This window comes from Hypanus sabinus, chromosome 8 (genome assembly GCF_030144855.1).
Source record: "Hypanus sabinus isolate sHypSab1 chromosome 8, sHypSab1.hap1, whole genome shotgun sequence".
NCBI lineage: Eukaryota > Metazoa > Chordata > Chondrichthyes > Myliobatiformes > Dasyatidae > Hypanus > Hypanus sabinus.
The window spans coordinates 135,192,823-135,220,248 of NC_082713.1; the positions used below are offsets into that span (position 1 = coordinate 135,192,823).

General features: G+C 37.7%; 1 protein-coding gene across 1 annotated transcript in view; it reads left to right on the forward strand.

Annotated features, from left to right (window-relative positions):
• LOC132398447 (actin nucleation-promoting factor WASL-like) overlaps positions 1-27,426 on the forward strand; it is a 79,891-nt gene that overhangs the window by 45,430 nt on the left and 7,035 nt on the right. Inside the window, exons 3-9 of the mRNA XM_059977899.1 lie at positions 217-303; positions 3,293-3,389; positions 3,719-3,748; positions 11,626-11,791; positions 13,045-13,087; positions 13,970-14,123; positions 23,542-24,080. Of these exons, the coding sequence (XP_059833882.1) occupies positions 217-303; positions 3,293-3,389; positions 3,719-3,748; positions 11,626-11,791; positions 13,045-13,087; positions 13,970-14,123; positions 23,542-24,080 (1,116 nt within the window). The remainder of the gene's footprint in view (positions 1-216; positions 304-3,292; positions 3,390-3,718; positions 3,749-11,625; positions 11,792-13,044; positions 13,088-13,969; positions 14,124-23,541; positions 24,081-27,426) is intronic.

Below are 27,426 nucleotides of genomic sequence, written 5' to 3' on the forward strand. Positions count from 1 at the left end.
TATTAGCCTTCTTTGTTAACTTTGCTTCTTTCTTCACAAGTGCTGCCTGATCTACAGCATCCACTGTGTTTTATGTGGTTAACATTTACAACATGACCAGTATTTTTATTTTTATTACAATTGAAATTGGAGCTTCAAATTTGCGTATTTTATCTGATCGTGTGATATTTCATTACTCTGATTTTTTTTATTTTATAACTTTTGTTTTTGGTGTAGGATGGGAGACAAATTTGGGAACAAGAAATTTACAACAATTTTGTTTACAATCAGCCTCGAGCATATTTCCATACGTTTATTGGTGATGTAAGTACTTTTATTATTTTTCAGTTTAATTTTGTGTTTCTGTCAGATATCATCAATAAATAAGTAGTTGTAGGTTTTGAACTAACAAATTGACTTAAGTTAGGAATGTTACCAGTATGCAGAGGTTGACATTTCTTGTTGATCACTCAAAAGTTTCCTCACTAAGAATGGAATTTGTCTCTTCCTGTGCTGGTTTAATAACCATTCACTGTAACTACTTTCATCTTCCAGTATTTTTCTGTATTCCATTCTTTTTTTTTTGCTTTGTTTTAACTTAGTGTTTCCCTGCGCTGACATTATGTAAGAACTAGAATTTGCTGTCAGATGTGGAACCATTTGCTGTAATGATTTTAAACAATGATCTATAATATCTGTGAGCCCTTAGGCTTTTCTGATTCATTGTTTCAGCATACCTTCCAAGTGCAACCCTGGTATGCAGTTGCCAATATCACTGAACTGACTATACAGCCAATCAGCATTGAAGTAACACAAGGGTAAACTGATTAAACTGATCAGAGACATAGACCATGGTACTTAGGGAATTATGTGGAATAAATAAATACAGGTAGTCCCCGAGTTACGAACATCGGACTTATGGATAACTTGTACTTAGAAACCGAGGAAGGAGAACACCGTCCGCCATTTTAAGTCGCTGCCGTTGACACTGTGTTGAGTGTTCAACTTTGTATTTGGCTTAAATTTTTCTTAGTAAGATTCACCCTGACCCTGCTGACCACCCCCCCCCCCCCCCCCACATTCCATTCGGCTGGTGGCACAGTGAGATCAGCGCTGGGCTGGAGAACGGAGTTTTCTGAGTTCGATCCAGTGATAGACCGTTCCTGTGCTGGGTTGATGTCAATCCAGTGACTCCGTATCATCTGTGCCGGGTTGATGTCGAGCTTGCAACTTGACCTCGTAATAGAAAAAACACTGCCACCTCCAGTTTAAATTCCCACACGGAATATCGTGGATGATCAAGTACCCAAATGCAGCACAGCCCCCACTTGTCCCATTTATCCTGTCTCAATGCGGTGGTCCTTAGGACCCTGCGGACCTCGGGAGCCAGCAAAGCTTGCGAGCCACTGCCCGCAGTGTTTCTGTTCCATTGATAGGAAGCAATTGTGATTGAAAATAAAGTGGAAATAATAAAGCGTTTGGAAAGAGGTGAAACGCTATCAATTATTGGAGAAGCGTTAGGCTACAGTCGGTCAACAATCGGAGCAGTTTTAAAGGATAACGGATAAAGTGAGAATAATGAAGCATTTGAAAGGTGCTGCCCCGATGAAAGCTACAATTATTACTAACACAGTGGTTTAATTATTGGAAAACATACGTTTCTTAAGTGTTTTATATGCATAGAAAGGTAAAATATGTACTGTATACTAAGACAAACGTTTGACTAACTGACGCTAAGTAATACTGGATGTACTTGTTCCGACTTCCGTACAAATCCGACTTAAAGACAGATTCAGGAACGGAACTGGTACGTAACCCGGGGACTGCCTGTAGTTATGATTAGTAATGGTGATCATGAAATTACATGATAGTTTTAAAAATCCATCTGATTCATAAAAATAATTGTCCTTTGTCCTTCAGAAAAATAAGGCAGCTCATGTTTAGCTCTAAATCTAGCAATATGACACTTAACTGCTATCTCAATCCAATAGACCACTCACTTTAAAAAAAAAATTTAAAGCAAGCTGCACTCCAAAAATCATGTCAAATACATTGTGAAAAGCCGAACGCAATGCAGCATTCTCTTACTCAGTCATAAAGGGCTAATCACAAGAATAATTCCTAGTATTCTTGACATGGTACAATAAAGGAGATCCAGATTGTTCTGATGCTTCTGATCTCAACCAAAAGTCTAGAACGAGAAAATTTCATGAGATTACTTGGAGTTATCGAAATGGTTCTGTCATTTTTTTAAAACTTAAGGCAAGGGTTAAATATACAAACTAAGAGCAGGATAGGCTTCTCAAGATCATTGTTCCATTTAGTATGATCATGGCTGGTAAAATTCTAACAAAGTCACATTCAGAAACCTTATACTTTCATTACTTATCAAGTCTCTGTTTGCCTCTCTCCTTAGAAATATTCAAAGACTGTTTCCACCAGCCTTCGCGCAAGAATTCCAAAAGCACATTCTTCTGACCCTCTCAAATGGCTACTCTCTTGTATTTAAACAATGACTCCTAGGTATCCTCTCCATATCTGTACTGTCAAGACCCTTTAGGGACTTGTATCTTTCAGTTTATTTCCTTTCTCATTTTTAACTTCAGTTGGTAGATTGTTCATTCTTACCTCATTGGATAATCTACACATTCTAATTATTGGTATGTTTCCTTTAAGTAAGGAGATCAATATTGTATTCAATAATCTAGATGTGGTCTTACCAGTGACCCATACATAAAGCATTAATTTACGATTGTACTCTATTCCTATAACAGTGGTATTTATTAGTTTTCCTAATTACTTGCTTTAGCCTACGTATTAGCCTTTACTGAATATTCACCAGGGTGCTCAGAGCTCCCAATTTTTCACTATTTAGATGAGATTTATTTTTCTTCACAAAATGAACAATTTCATATTTCTCATATTATACTCTGCCAGATCTTTGGCCATTGACTTGACCTATATCTATCTTTTGGAGTTGTTCTGATATCTTCACAATTCAATCCCCTATTTGGTCTTACTGTAAACTTTAACAGCTCCTTTATCCAAGTCCTTTCAAGAAATTGTAAAAAAAAATTAAGCCTGAGAAGCATTCCCTGTGGTTTATCATTCAATAAATCTTTGCAACCAGAAAAAAAAGATCTATTTGTTCCTAGTCTTTTACCTGTTAGTCAGTCAATCTTCTGTCCACACCTAAAACTAGGTTACTGCTGCAGTTCCCTGTCCTTCGTCATTCATTGCACAGAGACCTAGAAAATATCATCGTTACTTATGTTCTTAACATCATTATTTATGTTTTGTCACCTCTTTTCAGACAAGTCAAATTGGACTTAATTTTGCAAATGAAGAAGAGGCAAGAAGATTTAGATATGCAGTAAATGACATAATTGGAAGACGACAAAGGAGAACTGGTATGCTAATTGAATTTTAAGTGTATTTTTTTAAATGGCCCGTTGTATTTCCAATTCAGAGCTTCAACAGAGTGGGCTGTTTAAATACCTTTTTAACATGTAATTTCACTACATGTTTTTCATTAGAATTGATGACTATTTAACATCTTTAGCCACTATATTGCTATATTTGTGTTATCCTGAGAAATTAATAAGTTAAATTTGTGTTTTAATGAGATAACCAAATAATGCTATATTGACTTAATGTACAGTATTTAATTTAAAAATGGGTTCAAATTTCAATTTTTTTTCTTGATTTCATTATACCTTCAATTTGTTTGTTTCAACAGAGAAAAGACGAGATCCACCACCTTTAAATGGTATGTATTTGACCTTGATGTTAATTAGATTAATTTCAGCTAAAGCAAAATGTTGCAGATGTTGGAAATTGAACTAAAAGATGAAAATAATTGAAGAGAGAACCAAAACAGGCATGATAGATTTCTGATGTCGTCTCAGAACTGAAAGACGTTGTAGCAGAAAATGTAAAAGTGATGGATCTAGGAAAGAGTGCAACTTAAAACTGATTAAACGATTAAGTAAAGCTGTCAGACAAAATGATCTATCCTTACAGTTTTCAGTTAACACTTGGATTTACCAACCTAATAATTGTCATAATCACTGTCGCTATATTTTTTCAGGCAATAAAATATGTTGGTAAATTCTGTTTCCATTTCTCCAAATCTATTTCTGTTCTTGTCTCATTGCTATTACTTTGTGCCTTGCATTATTGTTTCCCTACTGCCCTGCCACTTTGTCACTGACTTCTTACAGTTCTGATGAAAGTTTGTCGATCTGAAATGTAATGTTGCCTTACTTATTACTCATTCTGCCTTGCTTGACTATTTCAAGCATCAGCTGTGTTTTGCCTTCGGAGACAAAAAGACAGATGTTGTTCACAGCAAGTGGAAATGAAAGATGCATTGTATTTTTGATGCAAAATATTCTGCACCAATTTGATCAGGCCTGTTTCAACTGCACCTCCCAATTGACCACAAGAAGACAAGAGTACCATGGAAACATCTCCAACTGAAGGATTTCCTTCGAGGTCACTCACCAACGTGGTTTTAAAGTATATTGCTTGTCCTTCATCGTCTAGTCCCTGGAATACCTTACCTGCAGCATTGTGGGAGCATCCTGACTGGAAATTAGTTAGACTGTCACACCACTTTCTGAAGCACTGTTAAAGACACCTGGGTCCTGGACAATGAATGAATAAATAAATAAAAACTGCTATGACCTGGAAGAAGGCCATTTGTCCCACCATCTGTAAGTGGCAATATCCAAGAGCAGTCTCACAACCCTGTCCTGTCTCCCAAATCTCAAATTTTTTCTTTTGCCTTTCAGGTACTTGGCTAAATCAGTGTTGATCTTTACAATAGATTCTTCTCTACCCCTGCCTGTGTATTACAGACCTTATCCACTTACAACTTTAGATTTCCTTCATATGACTTCTGGTTCTTTTGCTTGTCTCCCTCATGTATCCTGGTTCTTGACCTTTTTTTTAACCACTGAAGTTACATTTTCCTCTATCTCCTTTCCTAATTTTAATTGCCTTTTATCAGATCCCTCAGTAAATGATTCTTCATGATTTCCTTGAATCTTGTGTTTCTATTTATAAAGCTCAAGGTCCTATGTTTCTCAGTTTTTCTAATCCTTTTAGAACCGTGCTCTTCAGTTTACACCATCTCCTTCTTTTATTCCTACAAAAGTGTAACACCACATTTCTCAACATTGAATTTTTCTTGCTCCTTCTCTGCCCATCCAGCCTGTCTATTATCTCCTTGAAGTCATTCACTACCCCCCTCACTATTCTGATGGAAACCAGAGCACCAAACTAGATGGTGAGAAACGGTATTAAGCCCACATGGTACAAAGACAGGAATCAAAAGAATGAGCATGTTGGGAATAATGTTTTGAGCTGTATTTATTTCAGTGCAAAAAGTATTGTATGAGATTAGAGCATGGACTGGCATGGGAAATTATGACTTTGTAGCCATCAGTGAGAATTGGTTACAAGTGTGGCAGGACTGGTAGCTCAATGTTCTGAGGTTCCACTGTTTTAGATACAATAGAGAGGAATTAAAGTGGGAGAAGCGGTATTACTAGACAGGGAAAACGTCACAGCAGTACTCAGACAGGACAGACTTGGAGAACTTATCTACTGAGGCTAGATGGGTGAAACAATAAGAAAGGGATGACCACGTTAATCAGATTATATGATACCCAATAGTCAGGAACAAATTTGTAGAAAGATCAGACTGTTGCATGAAGACCATGAGGCAAAGGAGCAGAAGTTGGCCATTCGGCCCATTGAGTCTGCTCCATCATTTTATCATGAGCTGATCCAATCTCCCCTTTAGTCCCATTCTCCCGCCTTCTCACCTTAACCTTTGATGCCCTGACTACTCAGATACCTATCAATCTCTGCCTTAAATACACCCAATGACTTGGTCTCCACTGCCGCCTGTGGCAACAAATTCCATAGATTCACCACTCTCTGGCTAAAAAATTTTCTTCACATCTCTGTTCTGAATGGGTGCCCTGCAGTCCTCATTTTTTTTTTGGTATACAGTGAAATTTCTAATGCCAATGCGCAAGATCGTGAAACTGGCTTTGTATTGGATTTGGAATCCAATATATAGAATCACAAATGTATCTCATCAAGTCCATGTTAACCTTAGACACAAAAATAACTTGGAATGTATTATGCCATAGAAATAGCCTTCAGTATTGAAGATCCTAACATTTCAGTTTGGGATCTTGTCAAACAAAGACCAATACTTCATGATTTTGCTGTTATTTTCAATATTCAGATTTTCATGCAAAGACGCAAGTACAAATAAATTTCTCATCTATTTCCAGCATTATAAAAGCTTACCCAATAACTGAAGAGTATCTGGAACAGGCCAGTCTTCTGAAAACATAAGGTTGTGATAGTATCTGATTTTTAACTTCCCACTTTATAAAAGGGTTGATGGATAGAGTTTGCCAATTATGTTCAGGAAAGTTTCCTTAATGTATAGAGGTCCCAAATAGAGAGAATGTGATACTGGATCCCCTATCGGAATGAAACAAGACACATGACAGGTTATGTGTAGGGGAAAACTTTGGAACTGGTGATCATAATGACTTTAGTTTCAAGGTAATTATGGGGAAGAATAGGTGTGGTCCTCTGGTTGAAATTCTGAACTGAAGAAAGGCCAATTTTGATGTTTTCAGAAAGGATCTGGCAAGTGTGGATTGGGGTATGTTGTTTTCTGGTGGGAGGCTAAAGAGAAATATTGAGAGTACAGTGTTTGTATGTTCCTGTCAGAATAAAAAGCAAGGCTAACAAAATTAGGGAACCTTGGTGTTCAGGAGATATTGAGGCCTTGGTCAAGAAGAAAAAGGTGCATAGCAGGCATAGCCAGTAAGGAACAAATGGGGTACTTAAGCATAAAACTGCAAGAGAACTTTAAGAATCAGGATCAGGTTTATTATCTCTGGCATGTGACGTGAAATTTGTTGACTTAGCAGCAGCAGTTCAATGCAATACATACTCTAGCAGAGAGAGAAATAATAAATAAGTAAATCAATTATATATATTGAATAGATTATTAGAAAATGTGCAAAAACAGAAATACTGTATATTAAAGAAGTGAGATAGTGACCAAAGCTTCAAAGTCCGTTTAGGAATCGGATGGCAGAGGGGAAGAAGCTGTTTCTAAATCGCTGAGTGTGTGCCTTCAGGCTTCTGTATCTCCCTGTTGGTAAAAGTGAGAAAAGTGCATGCCCTGAGTGTTGGAGGTCTTTAATAATGGATGCTGCCTTTTTGAGACACACCGCTTCCTAAAGATGTCCTGGGTACTTTGTAGGCTCTTGCCCAAGGTGGAGCTGACTATATTTACAACCTTCTGCAGCTTTTTTTCAGTCCTGTGCAGTATCCCCTCCATACCAGAGAGTGATGCAGCCTGTCGAAATGCTCTCCACGGTACAACTATAGAAGTTTCTGAACATATTTGTTGACATGTCATCAAGGGAGCTAAAAGAAGACATGAGGCTGCACTAGCAAGCAAGGTGAAGGAGAATCCCAAGGGCTTCTACACATATTAAAAGCAAAGGATAGCTATGAAGAAAAAGGTGCATAGCAGGTACAGCCAGTAAGGAACAAATGAAGCACTTAAGCATAAAACTGCAAGAGTACACTTAAAAAAGAAATCAGCAGGATTAAAAGGCTTTCTAGCAAACAAGGTGAAGGAGAATTCCAAGGGCTTGTACAGATTTATTAAGAGGCAAAAGGAGAGAAAGGGATAAGATCAGTCTTCTTGAAGAAAGAAGTCGGGGAGATCTTGAATTGATTTTTTGCATCTGTATTTTTTCAGACACAGTGCCCATAGAAGTGTGGTAAAACAGCTGTGAGGTCATGGAGTGTATGTGGATCACAGAGGAGCAAGTGTTTGCTGTGTTGAGGCAAATTAGGGTGGATAAATCCCCAGGTCTTGACAAGCTGTTTCTTCAGACCTTGTAGGGAAATTATAGGTCAGTGAGCTTGCTATCAGTAGTGGGTAAGTTTTTGGAAGATATTAGACCATAAGGCATAGGAGCAGAATCAGGCCATCTGGCCCATCGAATCTGGTCTGCTATTCAATCATGGCTGATCCTTTTTTCAATTTCGTCCTCAACCCCAGTTCACGACCTTCTCCCTGTAATCTTTGATGCCATGTCCAATCAAGAACCTATCAATTACTGCCTTAAATACACCAAACGACCTGGCATCCACAGCAGCATTGTGGCAAAAAATTCACCACCCTTTCTCTGCATCTCTGTTTTGAAAGGATGCCCTTTTATCCTGAGGATGTGCCCTCTTATCCTAGACTCTCCCACCATGGGAAACATCCTTTCCATATCTGCTCTAAGTAGGCCTTTCAACATTCAAGAAGTTTCAATGAGATCCCCCCCTCATCCTTCTGAATTCCAGCGAGTACAGACCCAAAGCCATTAAACGTTCCGCATATGATAACCCTTTCATTCCTGGAAGCTCCTGGATATTCTAAGTCATTGGATATCTATAGGTGTTGGGTGCTTTGTGTATGTTAGGTTAGAGTTTTTTTTTAGGCTATTAAAGTTAATAAAGGAAGGATAATGGGTTTTGTTTACATGGGCTTTAGCAAGGCCTTTGACAAAGTAGCATGGGAGGTTGGTCAAGAAGGTTCAGAGAAATTTGTGGTCGACACCGACATTCTGGCATAATGTTCCACTCGTGACTGTGTCTGCATTCTTGACTCATTGTAGGGAACTGTCTCGGAGAGAATGGCTTATCACACTCTGAACAGCTTTGACAATCAGTTTTTTTTAAACTTGTAAAGCACTGGATGATAGTCACACACTATTTAAAAAGCTCAAAATAAATGAATTGAAAAAATACTTCCCAGCAAGCAATTTCTCCTATTCAGTGAATCAAGACTGTTCTGCTTATATCAGTTCCAGAGAATATTTGTCAGGTAATCTTCCTGGTTCTGAAACTTGGAAGCCTTTATAAGTTTATGCTGTTACATAGGACTTCATGAACAACATAATTGATGGTGTGGCACAACATACCATTACCCATGCTAGATACTGGGACTTCCTTGGGGGAAACACAGATAAGTTCATTTCTTGGCACTGGCAGCAGGGTGACAGCTCTCCTTCATTAAATGCAGCACCATCAAGGGACAAGTAGTTCAATTAAACTAGAAGCAAATGGGGTTCTATTTTGTCGTTTGGATCAATCAAAAAATAGATAAGCTAGTATATATCAGATATGGCGAAATTTTACACCTTTCTTGTGGAGGTGTAAATGCAAGTCATAATGGGGAAATTATCAGGATGTTAAAAAAGTGTAATCATAAAAGCACATGTTCATAGACTACAGAACAGTCCAAAATTTCCTGAGAAAAGTAACTAGAAGATCCAAACACCCCCTAATGTCACTACACATTATTATTTACTAATGAAAATATAACTTTTTTTAGGTAATGATCTAGCTAGGTTGCGGTCAGCTGAAGCTCCATGAGCATGTGATAAGGAACTGCTGGGTACTTATTCTTGCAGAATTGTGGCTCCAGGTCAATATCCTAAGCACGGTCAATATTTAGGCCATGCCACTCGGGCTGTGTATGTGTAACTGTTGGTACTGTGTTTTGTACCTTGGTCCTGGAGGAATGCTGTTTTGTTTGGCAGTATCATGTGTATGTTTGACAATTCAACTTGAACTTGAAAGTGCATTGCTTTTTATTTTAAGGTTAGCTTTGTGGAATCACTGAATCCAATCAGCAAACCTGAAGTTTGTCAGTACAAATTTGTAAATATTATGTGATTATACAGTCAGTGGCCATTTTATTAGATACACCTGCTTGTTAATGCAAATAACTATCAGCCTATCATGTGGCAGCAATTCACTGCATAAAAGCATGCATACATGGTCAAGTGGTTCAGTTGTTCAGCCCAAACATCAGAATAGGGAAGAATTGTGATCTCAGTGACTTTGACCATGGAATGATTGTTGGTGCCCGATGGAGTGATTAAGTATTTCAGAAACTGCTAATCTCCTGGGATTTACACACACACAACAATCTCTGGACTTCACAGAGAATGGTGAATAAAGCAAAATAATATCTCGTGAATGGTAGTTCTGTGGGCTAGAAAGCCTTGTTAATGAGAGAGATCAGAGAAGAATGGCCAGTCTGCTTCAAGCTTATAGGAAGGCGACCATAATTCAAATTTCCCAATGTTACAACAGTAGTTTGCAGAAGAGCATCCCTGAACGCAAAACATTTCGAACCTTGAAGTGGATGGGTTATAGCAGCAAGAAGAGCATAACCATGCACTCTGGCCACTTTATTTGGTATAAAAGATACTTAATAATGTGGTCACTGAATGTAGATTTATTTTTTTAATGATAGCTAAGCAGTGATATTTGAATTGCTCAAATGCTTAAATGCGATTTGTCAGAATATTTTGAGCATGATGGTTGCAAACCCAACATTTCTGGATTTCACAGTCGATATTTTTCGTAAATGTTTGATAGGTGTTGAGCCTTTTTGCCCCTAGTGCTTCAGAAATTACTTTTGGAGTTATTTTGTTAATTGAGATCCCATCTTCTAATTGATTGCACTCCCAAGGTCACATTGGAACATTTTGTAATTTAAGTGACATGGACCAGAAAAGCTGCTTTCAGAGTAGAATAATCTGATAAGTTTAAAATAGTACTTTGTAAAGTAATGTGGGCCATGTACTATAACGGCATTTCTTTGGTTCGGATGCCAACAAAATAGTCTTTTTTTTCCAACGAAGGCATATTTTAATTTTGGTGTTACTAGGTGTTTCACATTTTCTTTTTCCAAATTATAACTTATCACAACCTTGTCTGAACGCTCTGATTTTTTTTTTTCATTTTATTTGCTGAATAAAGGCATTGGTTAATGATAGGGGAAAATTCATTACTTAAGTTTCTATTGCTTTGTTTGAGGCAAATAGTGAATTAAAATATGACATCTATCTCACATATGCAGAAGAACAGATCTAAGTTGAAAGGTATGTTTTAAATCCATTGTTGTTAGTGCAATTATACATTTTTATCTCCTCTTCACCAATTGTGAAGAAATTTCAAGTGCAGTTTGTTTGTATTGAAAAACATTTTTGTATGATCTGTACTGAATTTGAATTGTCACTGTTGTGTTACTAAGCAAAAGTTGTAGCACATAAATGCTTGGCCTCTTTAAGAGGAAAAATGAATAGTTCTGATTTAAAAGAAAAATTCTATAGAGTTAAGATTGTTATATGTAGAGAAGTTAGTTACTGATAAATTTCCCTTTTGGCACCTTCCCTTGCAAGCAACCACTACCCCTTTACTACCTTCCTTTCCTCTGTCACAGTCGTTAGAGATTGGAGTTTAAAACAACAGTATAATAGACTGAACATTTGTTCACAATAGTCTTCCTTATATTAAGGAGATCATGCACAGATTACGGACTTCTATGCAGGTCATGCCAAGGCAATGTGGTTCAGACGGTAAGCCAAGACACTAAAATTGAAAAATAGATCACTCAAGAAAAATTAGAATCTGGGAGGAATGAATTTGATTATCAGTGGACTGTTAAGTCAACAAAGGAAGTATGGGCATGGAAACTAGGAATCAGTGAGCAAATGAATAATTTTTGTCTCATTTTTTTCTTAGGGCCTTCTCTTCCTATGGCTACAGTAGATATTAAGAATCCAGAAATTACCAATGTTCGATATAATCCACAAATTAATAATTTTGTATATAACAAAGATAAGAAGAAAACAAAAGGTAAAAAGAAGAAATTGACTAAGGCGGACATTGGCACACCAAGTAACTTCCAGTAAGCGTTCTTGATAGTTCAGTACAATCAAATGACTTATTAAAAATTCCTTTGTGTGTTAATCTAATTTTTTCCCAATTGTTCTCTGTGAACTAATGGCTTATCGTTTAAAATCTTAAGTTTTCCAACTGAAAATTTCAGACTTGTAAAACTGGAAAGCGATTCTGTGATTCATACACTGAACAGTTTGTTTTGTATAATTCTCCATTCTTACCTCAAATTTTCTGCTTGCAAAATACTTGCAGCACATTAAACATGTGTGAACATCTTGTTGGTAGTTTCTTAAAAGAATGGTTGATTTATAAAAGTTGATTTATATAAAATTTAAGTTAATATGCATGAATGTGAGAGAATTAACAGCATTGTTGTGGATGGCCTTTAACTGAATACCATGTCTAAAGTTTTAACTACTGTTGCAATTAAATGTACACAAAAAAATTACTGTAGATTGTTTCAAATAAAAACGGATTCTTGATTTTTATCTTTGTCCCTTTCAACACTCAAAATTAGCTATGTTGTGTACATATTGATGGGTTGTATTTCTTTCTATTTTTGCTATTTATATGTACACCAGTTATATCACTAGATACTGGTACAAGGTATCTACTCCCTTAATGATAACGTGACACTTTGTTATTTTTAAAAGAGAAAATTGAAATTAATAATAGTGTAACAAATGATGTGTACAAATCTCTTGGGTTGTTTTTAACTAAGTTCTTTATGTAATTTTTGACTACGGCTTCGCTGGTTATTGGCTCGGTCCCACAAAAATTAAGGCATCTCTAATACTTTAATTTTTTTCCTTATATTAAAAGCATAGTTACTTAATCTGCTGTGTGGAAATCTCAGTAAAAACAAACCCTTTTGCAACCTTTATAATTTGTTGTCTAATGAATCATTCATTCCATGGTTTTCTTCTATAATGAGACCCTAGGAAATCTATTAATAAAGTATTTGTAACTATTTTCTTTAGACATTTGAATAAGGTAAATGTAAAATTCTTGATACTTGCAAATATTTTAAATATTACAAAGAAACGCAATCCTCGCACTTAAATTTGAAAATTCATTGCACTAAAATTAAGGAAAAGCAAGTTGTGAATTGGTGTTGTATCTAAATGCTTTGTTTGAAGCCATAACAAAGTAATCCTGTAATTTTTTTAACATTTTACTAAATTTAAAAAGCACCTTTTTTTAAAAATTTAGGGTTTTTTAATTGAAATTTGGATAAGATCTATATTGTTTTATTTATAGGCATATAGGACATGTTGGCTGGGACCCAAACACGGGTTTTGATGTAAGTAAAAATAGTCTTATTTTGAGGTCATCGGTAGAATAATGAAGCTATTCGACTCTACTTTCAAATAGAAAAAGCACAGTTTGATAAATTTGGTGTGTGCTTCATTGCCAATGTGTGCACAAATATGTTGCAAAAATGCTTAACCCTTCCATCCATGAAATAGTTCATGTGGGAAGAATGTTTTGGAAAATTAGATCTGTTGTTGCCTGCCATCTGCCTCCATCACAAGAATTGCAGAATCATCCTTTAGATCAAGGTTCCCCAAACTTATTATGCCATGGACCCCTACCATTAACTGAGAGGTCTGTGGACCCCAGGTTAAAAAATATTATTGTGCATATATATGAATGTCCTTAAGTTGGGCATTAGTAATCAGGGACAGCTTATACTGCTTTGCTTTATTAGTTTTAAATTTCAATTACGAATAAAGCACTACATTTTTATAAAGCTTCCTTTCCTATTTATTTGGTTCCTATGGTCCTATCCATATTGCTAATTATATAGACAGTTATAGGGTGTGATATGTGCATTGAACACTAAATATTGTTTAGGAATACAAGCTCAGATTTGGGAAAGAATGCGATTGAGGCCAAGTGACATTGGGATACTTCATATAAAAATTAGATTGGGATACTTCATATAAAAATCAATCATTGCAAAACCCATCTAAGAATTGGATGAAGAGTTCTAATCATAACTGAGTGAATGCTTTTTGATGATGATCATGCAATGTAGTTGAGCAGAACTTTTTTTTAATGCACATAGCAAGTGTTCAGACACTGCCTTCATTGTGACTTGAAATGTATTTTCCTTTATATGCAGTTTCTATTGAATCAACTTTAACTGATGCTGAAGTGTTTATGTTGGTTTTGCTTACAGCTGAATAATCTGGATCCGGAATTAAAACATCTGTTTGACATGTGTGGCATTTCTGAGTCACAGCTCAAGGACAAAGAAACATCAAAAATTATATATGATTTTATAGAAAAAAAGGGAGGAGTTGAAGCTGTGAAAAATGAGCTGCGTAGACAGGGTAAGTTAATTTCCACATTTCTTATTCTTTGAGTAAACTTTTGGTTGATGTTGAAATTAGTGATGCTGAAATCCAAAAGGTTAGTTTATTCTTTGAGCTACTTTTAAATTATTCTTGTGACTTTTGCATTTTTGGGTGCAAAATGATCAAGCAATTTCTTCCAATTCATCTTCAACCTGGGGGGAGAAATTCCCTTCTGTTATTAAAGAGAGGAAATTGTTTTCCTACATTCATCATTTTAACTATTTATTATATATATTGATTTAATATTTTGGAAATGATCCAAAGATTTCTGCTTCTACTACTTAGATTTCCATCCTTGATAAAATCCACCATGTATTCTTTAACACTTTAATTCTCTTTTTATAGGACACTGAAATCAAAATAGTAATTTGTGGCCAAACAACTGCTTTTTCAAAATTTATCATGATCTCTCTGCATCTGAATTGAGATTTTTATCATCTTTCCAAATTGTTTGTAAATGCCTTTACTTGGAATTCTAAACTCTTAATTCCTTGCTTTGTATCCAGAGTGTGACACCTGTCAGTATTAATACACGACTGCTACCATTTTGTTCAGTTCATCACTTTGTGGCATTCTTAGCCGTCTTTACAATTTGTAAAATCCTATAAATGAATATTTCTTCAAACAAGATCACTTTTGTTATGTTTTATGTAGCACTCATAATGTAGTCCAATAACTTGTAGAGTTCCTAGAAAGACTATCCTTTGTTTCTGAGCCTCAAGTGGTATTATGATGGGTAGCCAAGTTGGTGATAGTTTTTAGACTGTGTTAAACAAATGACAAAGTGACAGAATGGTAAAAACTCAGTTAACAGTTGATTAACCTTGAATGCACAAGAGGTCAGATTGGAATAGAACAGAGGAGTTACAGCAAAAGGCAAGAACAGACACATCAAAGGATTTGAAGACCAGGATTAGAATTTTTAGAAATAAGACGTTGCCTTACTGTGAAGTAGACCTGATGAGAGACTACAGGGATAATACTTGAAGGGTCCTGCCACAAATTGAGTTTTGAAGTTCGAGATAAGAAACTGTCCTAGAATTTTGGGGGTCTGGATAGTCAAGTGTCTTTTGTCAAGTCAAGTATTCTATTGCTTTTTAATGTACAGTACCTTCCTTTAATCTGCTGTTTGAATCAATTGTAGTTTCTGACAGGATATTCACCTTTTTTCTCCGTGAAATATACTTAATTTTGTCTATGTGAAGAAATGAATTGCTGTAACCTCAGTTCTTTAGAACTAAGTGTATCCATCTGACTATTAACTGCTGATTAGCCATCCAGTAGAAGTATACATTTAATAATTTTGAATTGCATGTTGGCTGTTACAATGAAAAGGCTTTTTCTTATATTTAACATTAATCAATATTTGTTATAACTTTGCTATAGCTGTAATATTCTTATAACAATGACCAAATTTCATATCCTCAGTGATGAGTGTCATGCATAGCTTATAGAATTGGTGTCATTCTGTCTTTCACCCACAGTCGGGGGAAGAGGGTTTCTTCTATTTGCAGCAATATGCTAAACAAAAGTGTGGTAACTTTTTAAGTTTGGTCCAGTTTTTATAAATCTCAGTGTTTTATTATTTGCCTCCACATACTTGTTCCATTTTAAAGATCAATGTTTGTGCAACCTTGGAGTTTTTGACCACATCCCTCATTTCATTTTTCAAGATGATCATGTGTCACTTTCTAGTCCTTGGAGTATAATTCTACATTTAGAGAAATGTAATGAAGAATAATATTATCTTTTCCTTGTCTGGAAAACATTTTTGATCCTACTTGCTTTTTAAAGCTTTTTTGAATGCTTACCTTTAGTTGCTCTTACAAAATAAGTTGTATCTTTTCCCTTTTATAGGTTCACCACAGTGGTATGGTATGTAATTGAACAAAGTATGCACTTGCAGGTTCCTTTCTGAAACATTGCTGTGTGAACGGAATGCACTAACCATTGAAGTTAATTTTGAAAATTCCTGTTTTCCATACCTACTATACGTAATTGTAAAATCTTGCAATTTTGCCAGAATTAAGTGTTCTTCCTTCTCCTCCCCTCCTCCCATTATGCAGAAATTATCTTCAACTCATGACTTATCAATGTCTTGTTGATGGAGTGTGCATCTTTAATATGTTGTTCTTGATATACACTGATAAACAAAGTAAAATAGTTTCAAAATGGTCTCTATCCGCCAAAATTGATCTGGGTTTTGCCATTTTCAAAACTTTTTATGGATTCACTCGATTCTGGAAATTGCAAATGTCACTCCACTCTTTAAGGAGGGAGGGAGGTCAAAGAAGGAAAATTATAAGCCATTTAGCCGGACCTCTGTGGTTGAAAAGTTGTTGGAGCCAGTTATTAAGGGTGTGGTTTCAGGTTACTTGGAGATGCATGATAAAATAGGCCAAAGTCAGTATGGTTTCCTTAAGGGAAAATCTTGCCTGACAAATCTTTTGGAATTCATTCAGGAAATAGGCAGAATTGATGTAGGAAAATCAATGATATTGTTGACTTGGATTTTCAGAAGGCCTTTGACAAGCTGCTGCACATGACATCACTTAACAAAATAAAAGCCCATGGTATTACAGAAAAGATAAGCTGGCTGGCAAAAGGCAAAGAGTGGAATTGATGAATTTGTGTCCAAGTTTGTGGGTGATACAAAGATAGGTGGAGGGGCAGATTGTGTTGAGAAAACAGGGAATCTGCAGAAGGACTTGGACAGATTGGGAGAATGGGCAAAGAAATGGCAGGCGGAATGTAGTCTAAGGAAGTGTATGGTCATGCACTTTGCTAGAAGGAATAAAGGCATAGATCATTTTGTAAGTGGGAAGAAAATTTTTAAAAATCAGAGGTGCAAAGGGATTTGGGAGTCATTGTGCAGGATTCCCTAAAGGTTAACTTACAGGTAGAGTGGGTGTTAATGAAGGCAAATGCAATATTAGTATTCATTTCAGGAGGACTAGAATATAAGAGCAAGGATGTGATGCTGAGGCTTTATAATGCACTTGGAGTATTGTGAACAATTTTGGGCCCTTTATCTAAGAAAAGATAAAAGATTTGAAAAGTACAAAAATCTAAATTATAGTAAGAAATACTGTATGTGTATCACTCAAAAAGAGAAGAGAAAAAAAATACTAAGGTTGTGTTCATGGGTTAATTGTCCATTCAGAAATCTGATAGCAGAGAGGAAGAAGCTGTTGAGTGTGTACCTTCAGGCTCCTGTACATCCTCATTGGCATCAGAGAGATGAGGGCATGCTCTAGTTGATGGGGGTCCTTAATGATGGATGCCACCTTTTAGGGGCATCACCTTTTGAAGGTGTTCTGGATATTGGGGATGCTAGTGCCCTTGATGGAGCTAGCTAAGTCTTTATACCTTTCTGCAGCTTTTTTCATTCCTGTGCAGTGACTACTCCATACCGGACAGTGATGCAACCAGTTCGAATGCACTCCACAGTATATATGTAGAAATTTCCTCATTAACATATGAGTCTAGGACCAGAGGGCACAGCCGCAGAATAGAGAGACATCCACTTAGGACAGAGGAAGGATTTCTTTAGAAAGAGTGTTGTGAACTTCTGGAATTTATTGCCTTGATACCTGTGGAGGCCAAGTTATTGAGTATATTTAAAGCGGAGGTTGATACCTTCATGATTATTAAGGGTGTCAAAGGCTATGGGAGAAGGCAGAAGAATGGGGTTGAGAGGGATAATAAGTCAACCATGATGGAATGGCAGAGCAGACTCAATTAGACAAATGCCCCAATTCTGCTCATATGTCTTACAGTCTTAATGGATTTTTTTTAATGTTCTTCCTGGTAACAGGAATCTGGAGTACCACCTGCTTACTTATTTAAATTAGTATTTCACCACCATTCAATAATCCACATCTTTGCAGCAATTCTGTGTAAAATACATTAGAGGCGTGTAAGCAACTGAAACTGAGTAAATTTTTCCCTTTAGTGATCTGCTGATGTGGCTGGTTTTATTACAACTTCATCTCTATGGGAACAACTTGTTCAAATGTGAAGATAAATATCGCAGAAATTATTCTGGGTGTTGAATGACTTTTACATCTGTTTGGTCATGGATTAGGTATATTTCCTCCTGTTTCAAAATACAGCAGCAGGAAAAACATGGTGATATTTTAAACCCTGCTGTTGCCCTATCATGTCACCTTCAGGCTGAATTAAAGCATAAACTGTAAATGGAACAAGACTTATTTGATTGCCTCTCTGGTGTAGCTAACAGTCTTGCTTCCTTCATTTTTTTCATTAGTGCTAGTTCAGTGATCCTGTTAGGGAGTTAAGACAATATTTAGTACTATGATCTACAGGGATTAAGACTTAGAATTTGTTAGTGTCTAGATTTTTTTTTATATTTTGAGACTTGGTTTAAGAACAACTTCAGTTGTGCTGACTTCTATTGGTGATAATGCGTTTCGAATTGTTAACAGACTAGGCCTACAAAGTTCACTATATTTTGAGTTTTGCATGCTCAGTTTCGTTCTCATGCAGACAACACTTTAGTCAAAACCTTTGGTTCAGAAGGTTTAGGCATCTTTTTCATTTATTTCCACAGCTTACTGTGATGTTATATCCAAATTGCCATACTTAGAATCTCTAATTTGTTGGTTCAAAGTGGAACATGGCCTTATATAATACCTTTTAGTTTCAAACTACATGACATCAAGATTGCTGACTTTAATTCCAGTGGTTCATTTGAGTCAGGAGATACAGCACCCTCTGCTCCAATTTCTGGCATTGTTGTACACTTCACTCAAAGTTTTTGTTAGTTTGACCATCTTGGTAATATGAACCATATCAAGGCAAATTAAATATGTTCCCTATTGTGTCATTTAATATGAATCAAGGTCCAGTTGAAGGCTATTTTTACATATTTCTGTTTTTCCTTCGCTCCTTTTGTGAGGTTTTCTCCGATTTAAAAATGTCTGTTGTGTAGTCAACATTGTCTACATTCTATCAACACATTAAGCTATACACAGATCTGTTTTAGCATTAAGAACAGAATATCCCACGTAGGATTTCTTTCGCACCAAAAGGATACTGTTGGAAGTGACTTGCTATAGACTTTAAAAAAAGATGCAATTGTAATTGGATTTGTAATTGTCATTTTCTTAAATAAATTTCTTTTAAAAAAAATACAGAAGTGGAGAACTAGGCTGTCATGTATTTCCTTAGCCTTTGTGCAGCAAAAACTGAAGGATGGCAAGAAACATTTTTGTCATCAAAGAACAACATTAAATTCCCTTGATGCATAAGATTTGCCAAACTTTCAAGCAGTATCACTTTTGATTTGATAAAACATGTTCCTTTTAATGTGAATTCCCTGGGTGCTTTCAATTTGCTCAATTGGTACAGATACAATTTGTATTTTAATCAATCTATAAACTTGTTATTTAGTAACATCAGATTTGAACTTTATCAATGCATCTTGATAAAAAATTTTCATGTGCCAAGTGTGGATATTATGGTCTTGCGCATGCTCTATCACCCTGTAATCCTTATCTACTATTAAACAGTGCTGATGTTGTTTGCCACACACTGAACATTGGTGCTGAATCTTACAGTTAAACATTCTATAGTTAATATGAATGTTAGCTTTTCAATATTTTGTAGAAATATCTCAAATTAGGGTTTTTACACTTCATGGAGTTAATGGGGTTGTGAATTAACTTCAGTTGTAACTACTTGCAATCATTGTAAATAAAACTGCATGGCATGTTCTTTGCCAATTAAATTTCATTTTGTCTTGAAGTTGGTAATAACCTCAGGAAATTCCAAAGTATGTTGACCTTTGCCAATCATGGTTCTTGGGGACAGAAGCTCCTTTATTAATTTAGTGGGTTCATATTGATTTTAATTTTATAAATAATCCTGGTACCCAAATGAAAAGATGAAAACAATAATTGCTGGGGCATCTCAATAGGTTAGGTGCCAAAATATTAACTGTGGCCTCTTGCCTCTTCTTACCTACTTATCACCTCCCCTGGTGCCCCTCTTCTTCCTTTTCTCCCATGGTCCACTCTCCTCTCCTATCTCGTCTTCAGCTCTTTACCTTTTCAGCCCATCTGGCTTCATCTATCACCTTCCAGCTATCCTCCTTCCTCTCCCCCACCCTTTTATTCTGTTGTCTTCTTTCCTTACCAGTCCTGAAGAAGTGTCTTGGCTTGAAATGTTGACTGTTTATTCATATATACTGCCTGACCTGCTGAGTTTCTCCAGCATTTTGTGTGTGTGTGTTGCTTTGGATTTCCAGCATCTGCAGTTTCTTGTATTTCAAATGTTAACTGTGTTTCAGTTCAGTGATCTCATTAGAATTTGAAACACTATGATAAAACAAGTTTTAAGATGACAGAAAGAAGGAAGGTAAGATGAAAGGCAGGAAGGTCTCTGATAGAATAAAAGGCTGGAGAAATTATATGACAAAATGAGTGCTATTGTTGCAATAATAGACAATTTAAAAATAAAAGAGTGATAAATGGGAACACCAAAGACAAAATTGTTGAACTTGATAGTCTGAAGACTCTACATCATGTTCATGTCCAAACAATGTGGTGTTATTATTTCAAGAGAAATTGATAAATTGCCTATTGGTAAGATTCGTGGCAGGCAATCTGGTAAGGGGGAAAAAAGTGTGTGGCATTATAATTGATTTTCTCAAGATGCACTAAATAATCAACTTGAAGCTAAGGAAAGATTGTCAGTGTTTAACTCTGAGGTGGAAGACCAGTAAGGTAGAGATTTCGATGTGGTCTGCCTGGATTTTAGCGAAGTGTTGTCAAGTACTCATATACCCAAGTGTTTACAAGTATAAAAGCTCATCATATACAAAGCAGAACTGCAAGTTTTATCCAGAACTGTCACAGTGGTACTAAGTGCTAACTTGATGTAAACCTTTTAATTTTAGTTATCATATGATTTAGAGTTGTCTGCAACCAGTTTTATGAGTGTGCTCCACAAGTTACAGAAATTAATTTGAGTAAACTCACCTTTTGCACAGAATAGAGCTTTGCATTTTCAGAGCAAAAGAAAGCCAATGCCAGTTCCAATGTAAATGCTATGTGGTCACTACCTGAATAGAGATTTAATTTGGGTATTCCATGGTTCCGAGCACAACTCAAGCATTTTCTGTACAGTTGCACCTCAACCTGAATAATTAAATCCACATTGATAACACAAAATGCACACAATAGAAAGTAAAGCATTCAGATGAAAAGAGTATACATTTCAATTTGGCTAAAAAGTACTAAGTGCTAACTTGATGTAAACTTTTTAATTTTACTTACCTTATGATTTAGAGTTCTCTGCAACCAGTTTTATGTGGGTGCTCCTAAAGTGACGGAAGTTACTTTCAGTAATATCACCATTTGCACAGAATAGAGCTTTAGTGTGCTCAGAGCAAAAGAAAGCCAATGCCAGTTCCAATGTTAAAAGCAAAAGTTAATAAGCCTGTTGGCTGTGCTTAGTGGTGGCTACCTTTTTACCTTTCAATGACTAAGATGTTTACAGCTGATACTAAAAGAAAAACTGGTCACCTGGAGAGATATCAAAATAATTGCTGAACGACAATTATAACGTGGGATAGCAAACAAAACAAGGGAACACATAATACATGATTAGAACACATAAAGAAACAGACCAGAATATAAATCTCTGAAGCTTCTGAAGGTAACAGAATGTTTATGATAATGTGGTTACGGTAGTTTTGGTAAAGCATAAATATAAGAAATCTGAGGCTGTATAAAACGTTAGTTAGACTGGACTAGAATGCGCCTATGGTCACTATTGTACAAAAAGGACATAATCGTCCTAAAAAGCGTCTGGAGGATACTTAGAAGAATGTTGCCAGGACTGGAGAAGTTTGATCATTATGCTCAGTTGGCTTCACTATTTCCTTTTGAACAATGGAGGCTGAGGAAGAGTGAATACACATAAATCACCATAATAGGCCTTAATAGTGAATGGATAAGAACACCTGATTTGTATGAGTACAGTTGTGTGAAATCAGGTTAGTGGATTCAGTGAGTGGGGACAGAAGAGACTCACTACTGGTAAGTAGGTTTACAATTTATTTATAGGACAGGACAGACACTAAACACTGAGTAAATCCTATGCATTATACTTGTTACAGATACTTATCTAAACCAAGCGCCTGAAATGGCAGGACAGAACTGACACCAAATATACACACAGTGGCTAATATTTTTCTAAAGTGTGCACTTAGGTTCTCTTTACTGCAGTACAGTCCCACTGTTTACAGTATTTGTGGCACCTTCAACTACCTGGTCCGTGACAACCCAGAGACCAAAAACTGGGTTCCTCAAGGTTGTCTACTGGCCTAGGTGGGGATAAGTTCCCACTACCTATTAAATTCTCCCGAAGGCGTGCATCTCAATTAGCCTTTGACAACCAAGTCCAGCTCTTGGCCTTCACATGTGGCTTAGCTGCTGATCCCAGCAGAATCATTTCTACTAACAAGAGAGGGAGCAAAGGCCGGTTACTGGTGCCTTTAAGCTAGTCGCTTGAGGCAGATGGGGCTCAGTTGCCACAGTTGGCAGCTGATCTAAGAGAAGGAGAATTTGATTTCAAACTTCTGCTGTCTTGCAACTAAACCCACTCATGGGGAAGGATTCAGGAGTAAACCACGAGGAAAAATCCAGAGCTTGAGTCTTTAAGACTATCCTGTGCTGGGTTCAACACTAACTGATAACTCCTGTGATGCTGCTGGTGCCAAACTGTTGGTCTTTGCAGTTCCTTTGGATTCATCAGCTGTATGGAGAGGAGTCTGGGGCAACAGCTTGCCTGTATTTCCCTGGCTTGCAGTACTGGTGGTGCTGCAACAACCATGTAGATAGCTAGTATGCAATATATATGGCCAACCACAACCAGCTGAAGGCCTTTAGAGTATGAATTAAGACATACAGAATTCAGATTATGGAGGGGTTGTGAAGAAACTTTAACATTATATCCTGAAAGTGAAGTGAGAGCAGAGAAGTAAGTGGTCTAAATCTGAATGGCACACTTTTATCTATTGTGGACCTGTTGAGATGTACAGGCTTTTTGTACGGTAAATTTTCATAAAGACAAGGGAGAGTTGGTGGTGATTGAGGAGTGAGCTATGATATCACACGTGTGACCTACGCTCCCAGAAAAGAAAAGTGGGAAGATGTTTCTGGTAGAGGTGTTGGGAATTATAAGAAACATGGTGAAGAAGATGAAGGTACTTTTACATACAAAATGTATATTTAAAAAACTCAGGACATAAATTAATTTTAAAATTGTTAATACTGAGATGTCTTTGGGGTTCTTTGTTTCCTTGTTGATAACTATGTTCCATTGTAATTCAATGAATACTTACAACTTTCTTGGTTTGTTTCAGCTCCGCCACCACCTCCACCTTCCAGAGGAGGCCCACCACCACCACCACCTCCACATAGTTCAGGACCCCCTCCTCCACCACCAGTTCGTGGCAGAGGTGCACCTCCTCCTCCACCCCCTTCAAGAGCCCCATCAGTAGCTCCATCTGCAGCTCCCCCACCTCCACCACCTTTAAGAACAGGGGTAGGAGCACCACCACCACCACCACCTCCCAGTAGATTATATCCGCCCCCTCCACCAATACCATCAGGTCCCCCACCACCACCACCACCTCCACATCCTGCATCTGGAGGTGCAGGAGTTCCTGGTCCTCCACCACCACCACCACCACCTCCACCTCCACCACCTGGCCCTCCACCCCTCCCTACAACACTCGAGAGTGATGCTGTCACTTCATCTACTGGAAACAAATCTGCTCTTCTGGATCAAATCAGAGAAGGCACTCAATTAAAAAAAGTTGAGCAAAGCAATCGACCAGTTTCTTGCTCAGGCAGGGATGCACTGTTAGACCAAATACGACAGGGTATACAACTCAAGACTGTAAGTAAATATTCTGTGTGCTCAATTGTAATTGTAACTCCATTATTATTTTGATAAGTACACGTACAGAGTATAAAATATTTGTAAAGCTTTGTAAATAGAACTTAAAAACGACTTAAGTGTTTTGCTAATTGATGTTAAATGACTGAATCGGGATTGAGGGGCTGTTTCACAACACCTGTATTCTTGACAGAAGTTGTGTTCATTTGACTCTTAAAGCCTAACATCTTTCTGTTTCAAAATCACCTGGTGTGGTTTGTAAATGTTAGAAACATAGAAAACATACGGCACAACACAGGCCCTTAGGCCCACAAAGCTGTGCCGAATGTGTCCCTACCTTAGAACTATCTAAGCTTTACCCATAGCCCTCTTTTTTTTTAAGCTCCATGTAACCATCTAAGAGTCTCTTAAAAGGCCCTATCGTTTCCGCCACCACCGGCAGCCCATTCCACGCACTCATCACTCTCTGCATTAAAAAAAACATCTTGCCCCTGACATCTCTGTACCTACTTCCAAGCACCTTAAAACTATGCCTTCTCATGCTAGCCTTTTCAGCCCTGGAGAAAAGCTTCTGACTATCCACACGATCAATGCCTCTCATTATCTTATATATCTCTATCAGGTCACCACTCATCTTCTTTCACTCCAAGGGGAAAAGGCCGAGTTCACTCAACCTATTCTCATAAGGCATGCTCCCCAATCCAGGCAACATCCTTGTAAATCTCCTCTGCACCCTTTCTATGGTTTCCACATCCTTCCTATAGTGAGGTGACCAGAAGTGAGCACAGTACTCCAAGTGGGGTATGACCAAGATTCTATATAGCTGCAACATTACCTCTCAGGTCTTAAACTCAATCTCATGATTGATGAAGGCCAATGCACTGTATGCCTTCTTAACCACAGAGTCAACCTGCGAGGCAGCTTTGCATGTCCTATGGACTCGGACCCCAGGATCCCCCTGATCCTCCACACTGCCAAGAGTCTTACCATTAATGCTATATCCTGCTATCATATTTGACCTACCAAAATGAACCACACTTATCGGGGTTGAACTCCATCTGCCACTTCTCAGCCCAGTTCTGCATCATATCAAAGTCCCGTTGTAACCTCTGACAGCCCTCCACACTATCCACAATACCTCCAACCTTTGTGTCAGCGACTTTACTAACCCATCCCTCCACTTCCTCATCCAGGTCATTTATAAAAATCACAAAGAGTAGGGGTCTCAGAACAAATACCTGAGAACAAACACCACTGTTCACCACCCTCCATGTAGAATATGCCCCCTCTAAAACCACTCTCTGCTTTCTGTGTGCAAGCCAGTTCTGGATCCACAAAGCAATGTCCCCTTGGATCCCATTCCTCATTTTATCAATAAGCCTTGCATGGGGTACCTTATCAAATGCCTTGCTAAAATCTATATACACTACATCTTCTGGTCTTCCTTCATCAATGTATTTAGTCACATCCTCAAAAATTTCAATCAGGCTTGTGAGGCACGACTTGCCTTTGACAAACCCATGCTGACTATTCCTAATCATATTATACCTCTCCAAATGTTCATAAATCCTGCTTCTCAGGATCTTCTCCATCAACTTACCAACCACTGAACTAAGACTCACTGGCCTATAATTTCTTGGCTATCCCTACTCCCTTTCTTGAATAAGGGAACAACATCTGCAACCCTCCAATCCTCCGGAACCTCTCCCGTCCTGTTGATGATGCAAAGATCATTGCCAGAGGCTCAGCAGTCTCCTCCCTCACTTCCCACAGTAGCCTAGGGTACATTCCATCCGGTCCTGGTGACTTAACCAACTTGATGCTTTCCCAAAGCTCCAGCACATCCTCTTTCTTAATATCTACATGCTCAAGCTTTTCAGTCTGCTACAAGTCATCATTACAATCACCAAAATCCTTTTCCATAGTGAATACTGAAGTAAAATATTCATTAAGTACCTCTGCTATTTCCTCCAGTTCCATACACACTTTTCCACTGTCACACCTATTCTCTCTCATCTTATCCTCTTGCTCTTCACATACTTGTAGAATGCTTTGGGCTTTTCCTTAATCCTGTCAGCCAAGGCCTTCTTATTGCCCCTTCTGGCTCTCCTAATTTCATTCTTAAGCTCCTTCTTGCTTGCCTTATAATCTAGATTCATATCATTACCTAGTCTTTTTGAACCTTTTGTAAGCTCTTCCTTTCTTCTTGACTGGATTTATAACATCTTTTGTACACCACGGATCTTGTACCTCACCATCCTTTCCATGTCTCATTGGAACGTACCTGCTTAGAACCCCACACAAATATCCCCTGAACACTTGCCACATTTCTTCCGTACATTTCCCTGAGAATATCTGTTTCCAGTTTATGCTTCCAAGTTCCTGCCTGATGGCCTCATATTTCCCCTCATTCCAATTAAATGTTTCCCTAACTTGTCTGCTCCTATCCCTCTCCAATGCTATGGTAAAGGAGATAGAATTGTGATTATTATCTCCAAAATGTTCTCCCACTGAGTGACCTGGCACCTGACCAGGTTCATTTCCCAATACCAGATCAAGTACAACCTCTCCTCTTGTAGGCTTATCTACATATTGTGTCAAGAAACCTTCCTGAACACACCTCACAAACTCCACCCCATCTAAACCCCTCACTCTAGGGAGATGCCAATCAATATTTGGGAAATCTCCCACCACAACAACCCTGTTATTGTTACTCCTTTCCAGAATCTATCTCCCTATCTGCTCCTCAATGTCCCTGTTACTATTGGGTGGTCTATAAAAAACACCCAGTAGAGTTATTGGCCCCTTCCTACTCCTAACTTCCACCCACAGAGACTCTGTAGACAACCCCTCCATGACTTCCCCCTTTTCTGCAGCCACTATCTCTGATCAACAGTGCCGCGCCCCCACCTCTTTTGCCTCCCTCCCCATCCTTTATGAAAAACCTAAAGCCTGGCACCTGAAGTAGCCATTCCTGCCCCTGCACCATCCAAGTGTCTGTTATGGCTACAACATCGTAGCTCCAAGTGCTGATCCATGCTCTGAGCTCATCCACTTTATTCATGATACTCCTCGCATTAAGACACATCTCAAACCATAGGACTGAGCATGTCCCTTCTCTATCACCTACCTTTTGCACTGTCTCCAAGCATTCTCTATTTGTGAGCCAACCTCCCTTTCCTCCGTCACTTCGGTTCAGTTCCCAACCCCCAGCAATTCTAGTTTAAACTCTCCCCAATAGCCTTAGCAAACCTTCCTGCCAGGATATTGATCTCCCTCAGGTTTAAGTGCAACCCGTCCTTTTTGTACAGGTCACACCTGCTCCAGTAGAGGTCCCAATGATCCA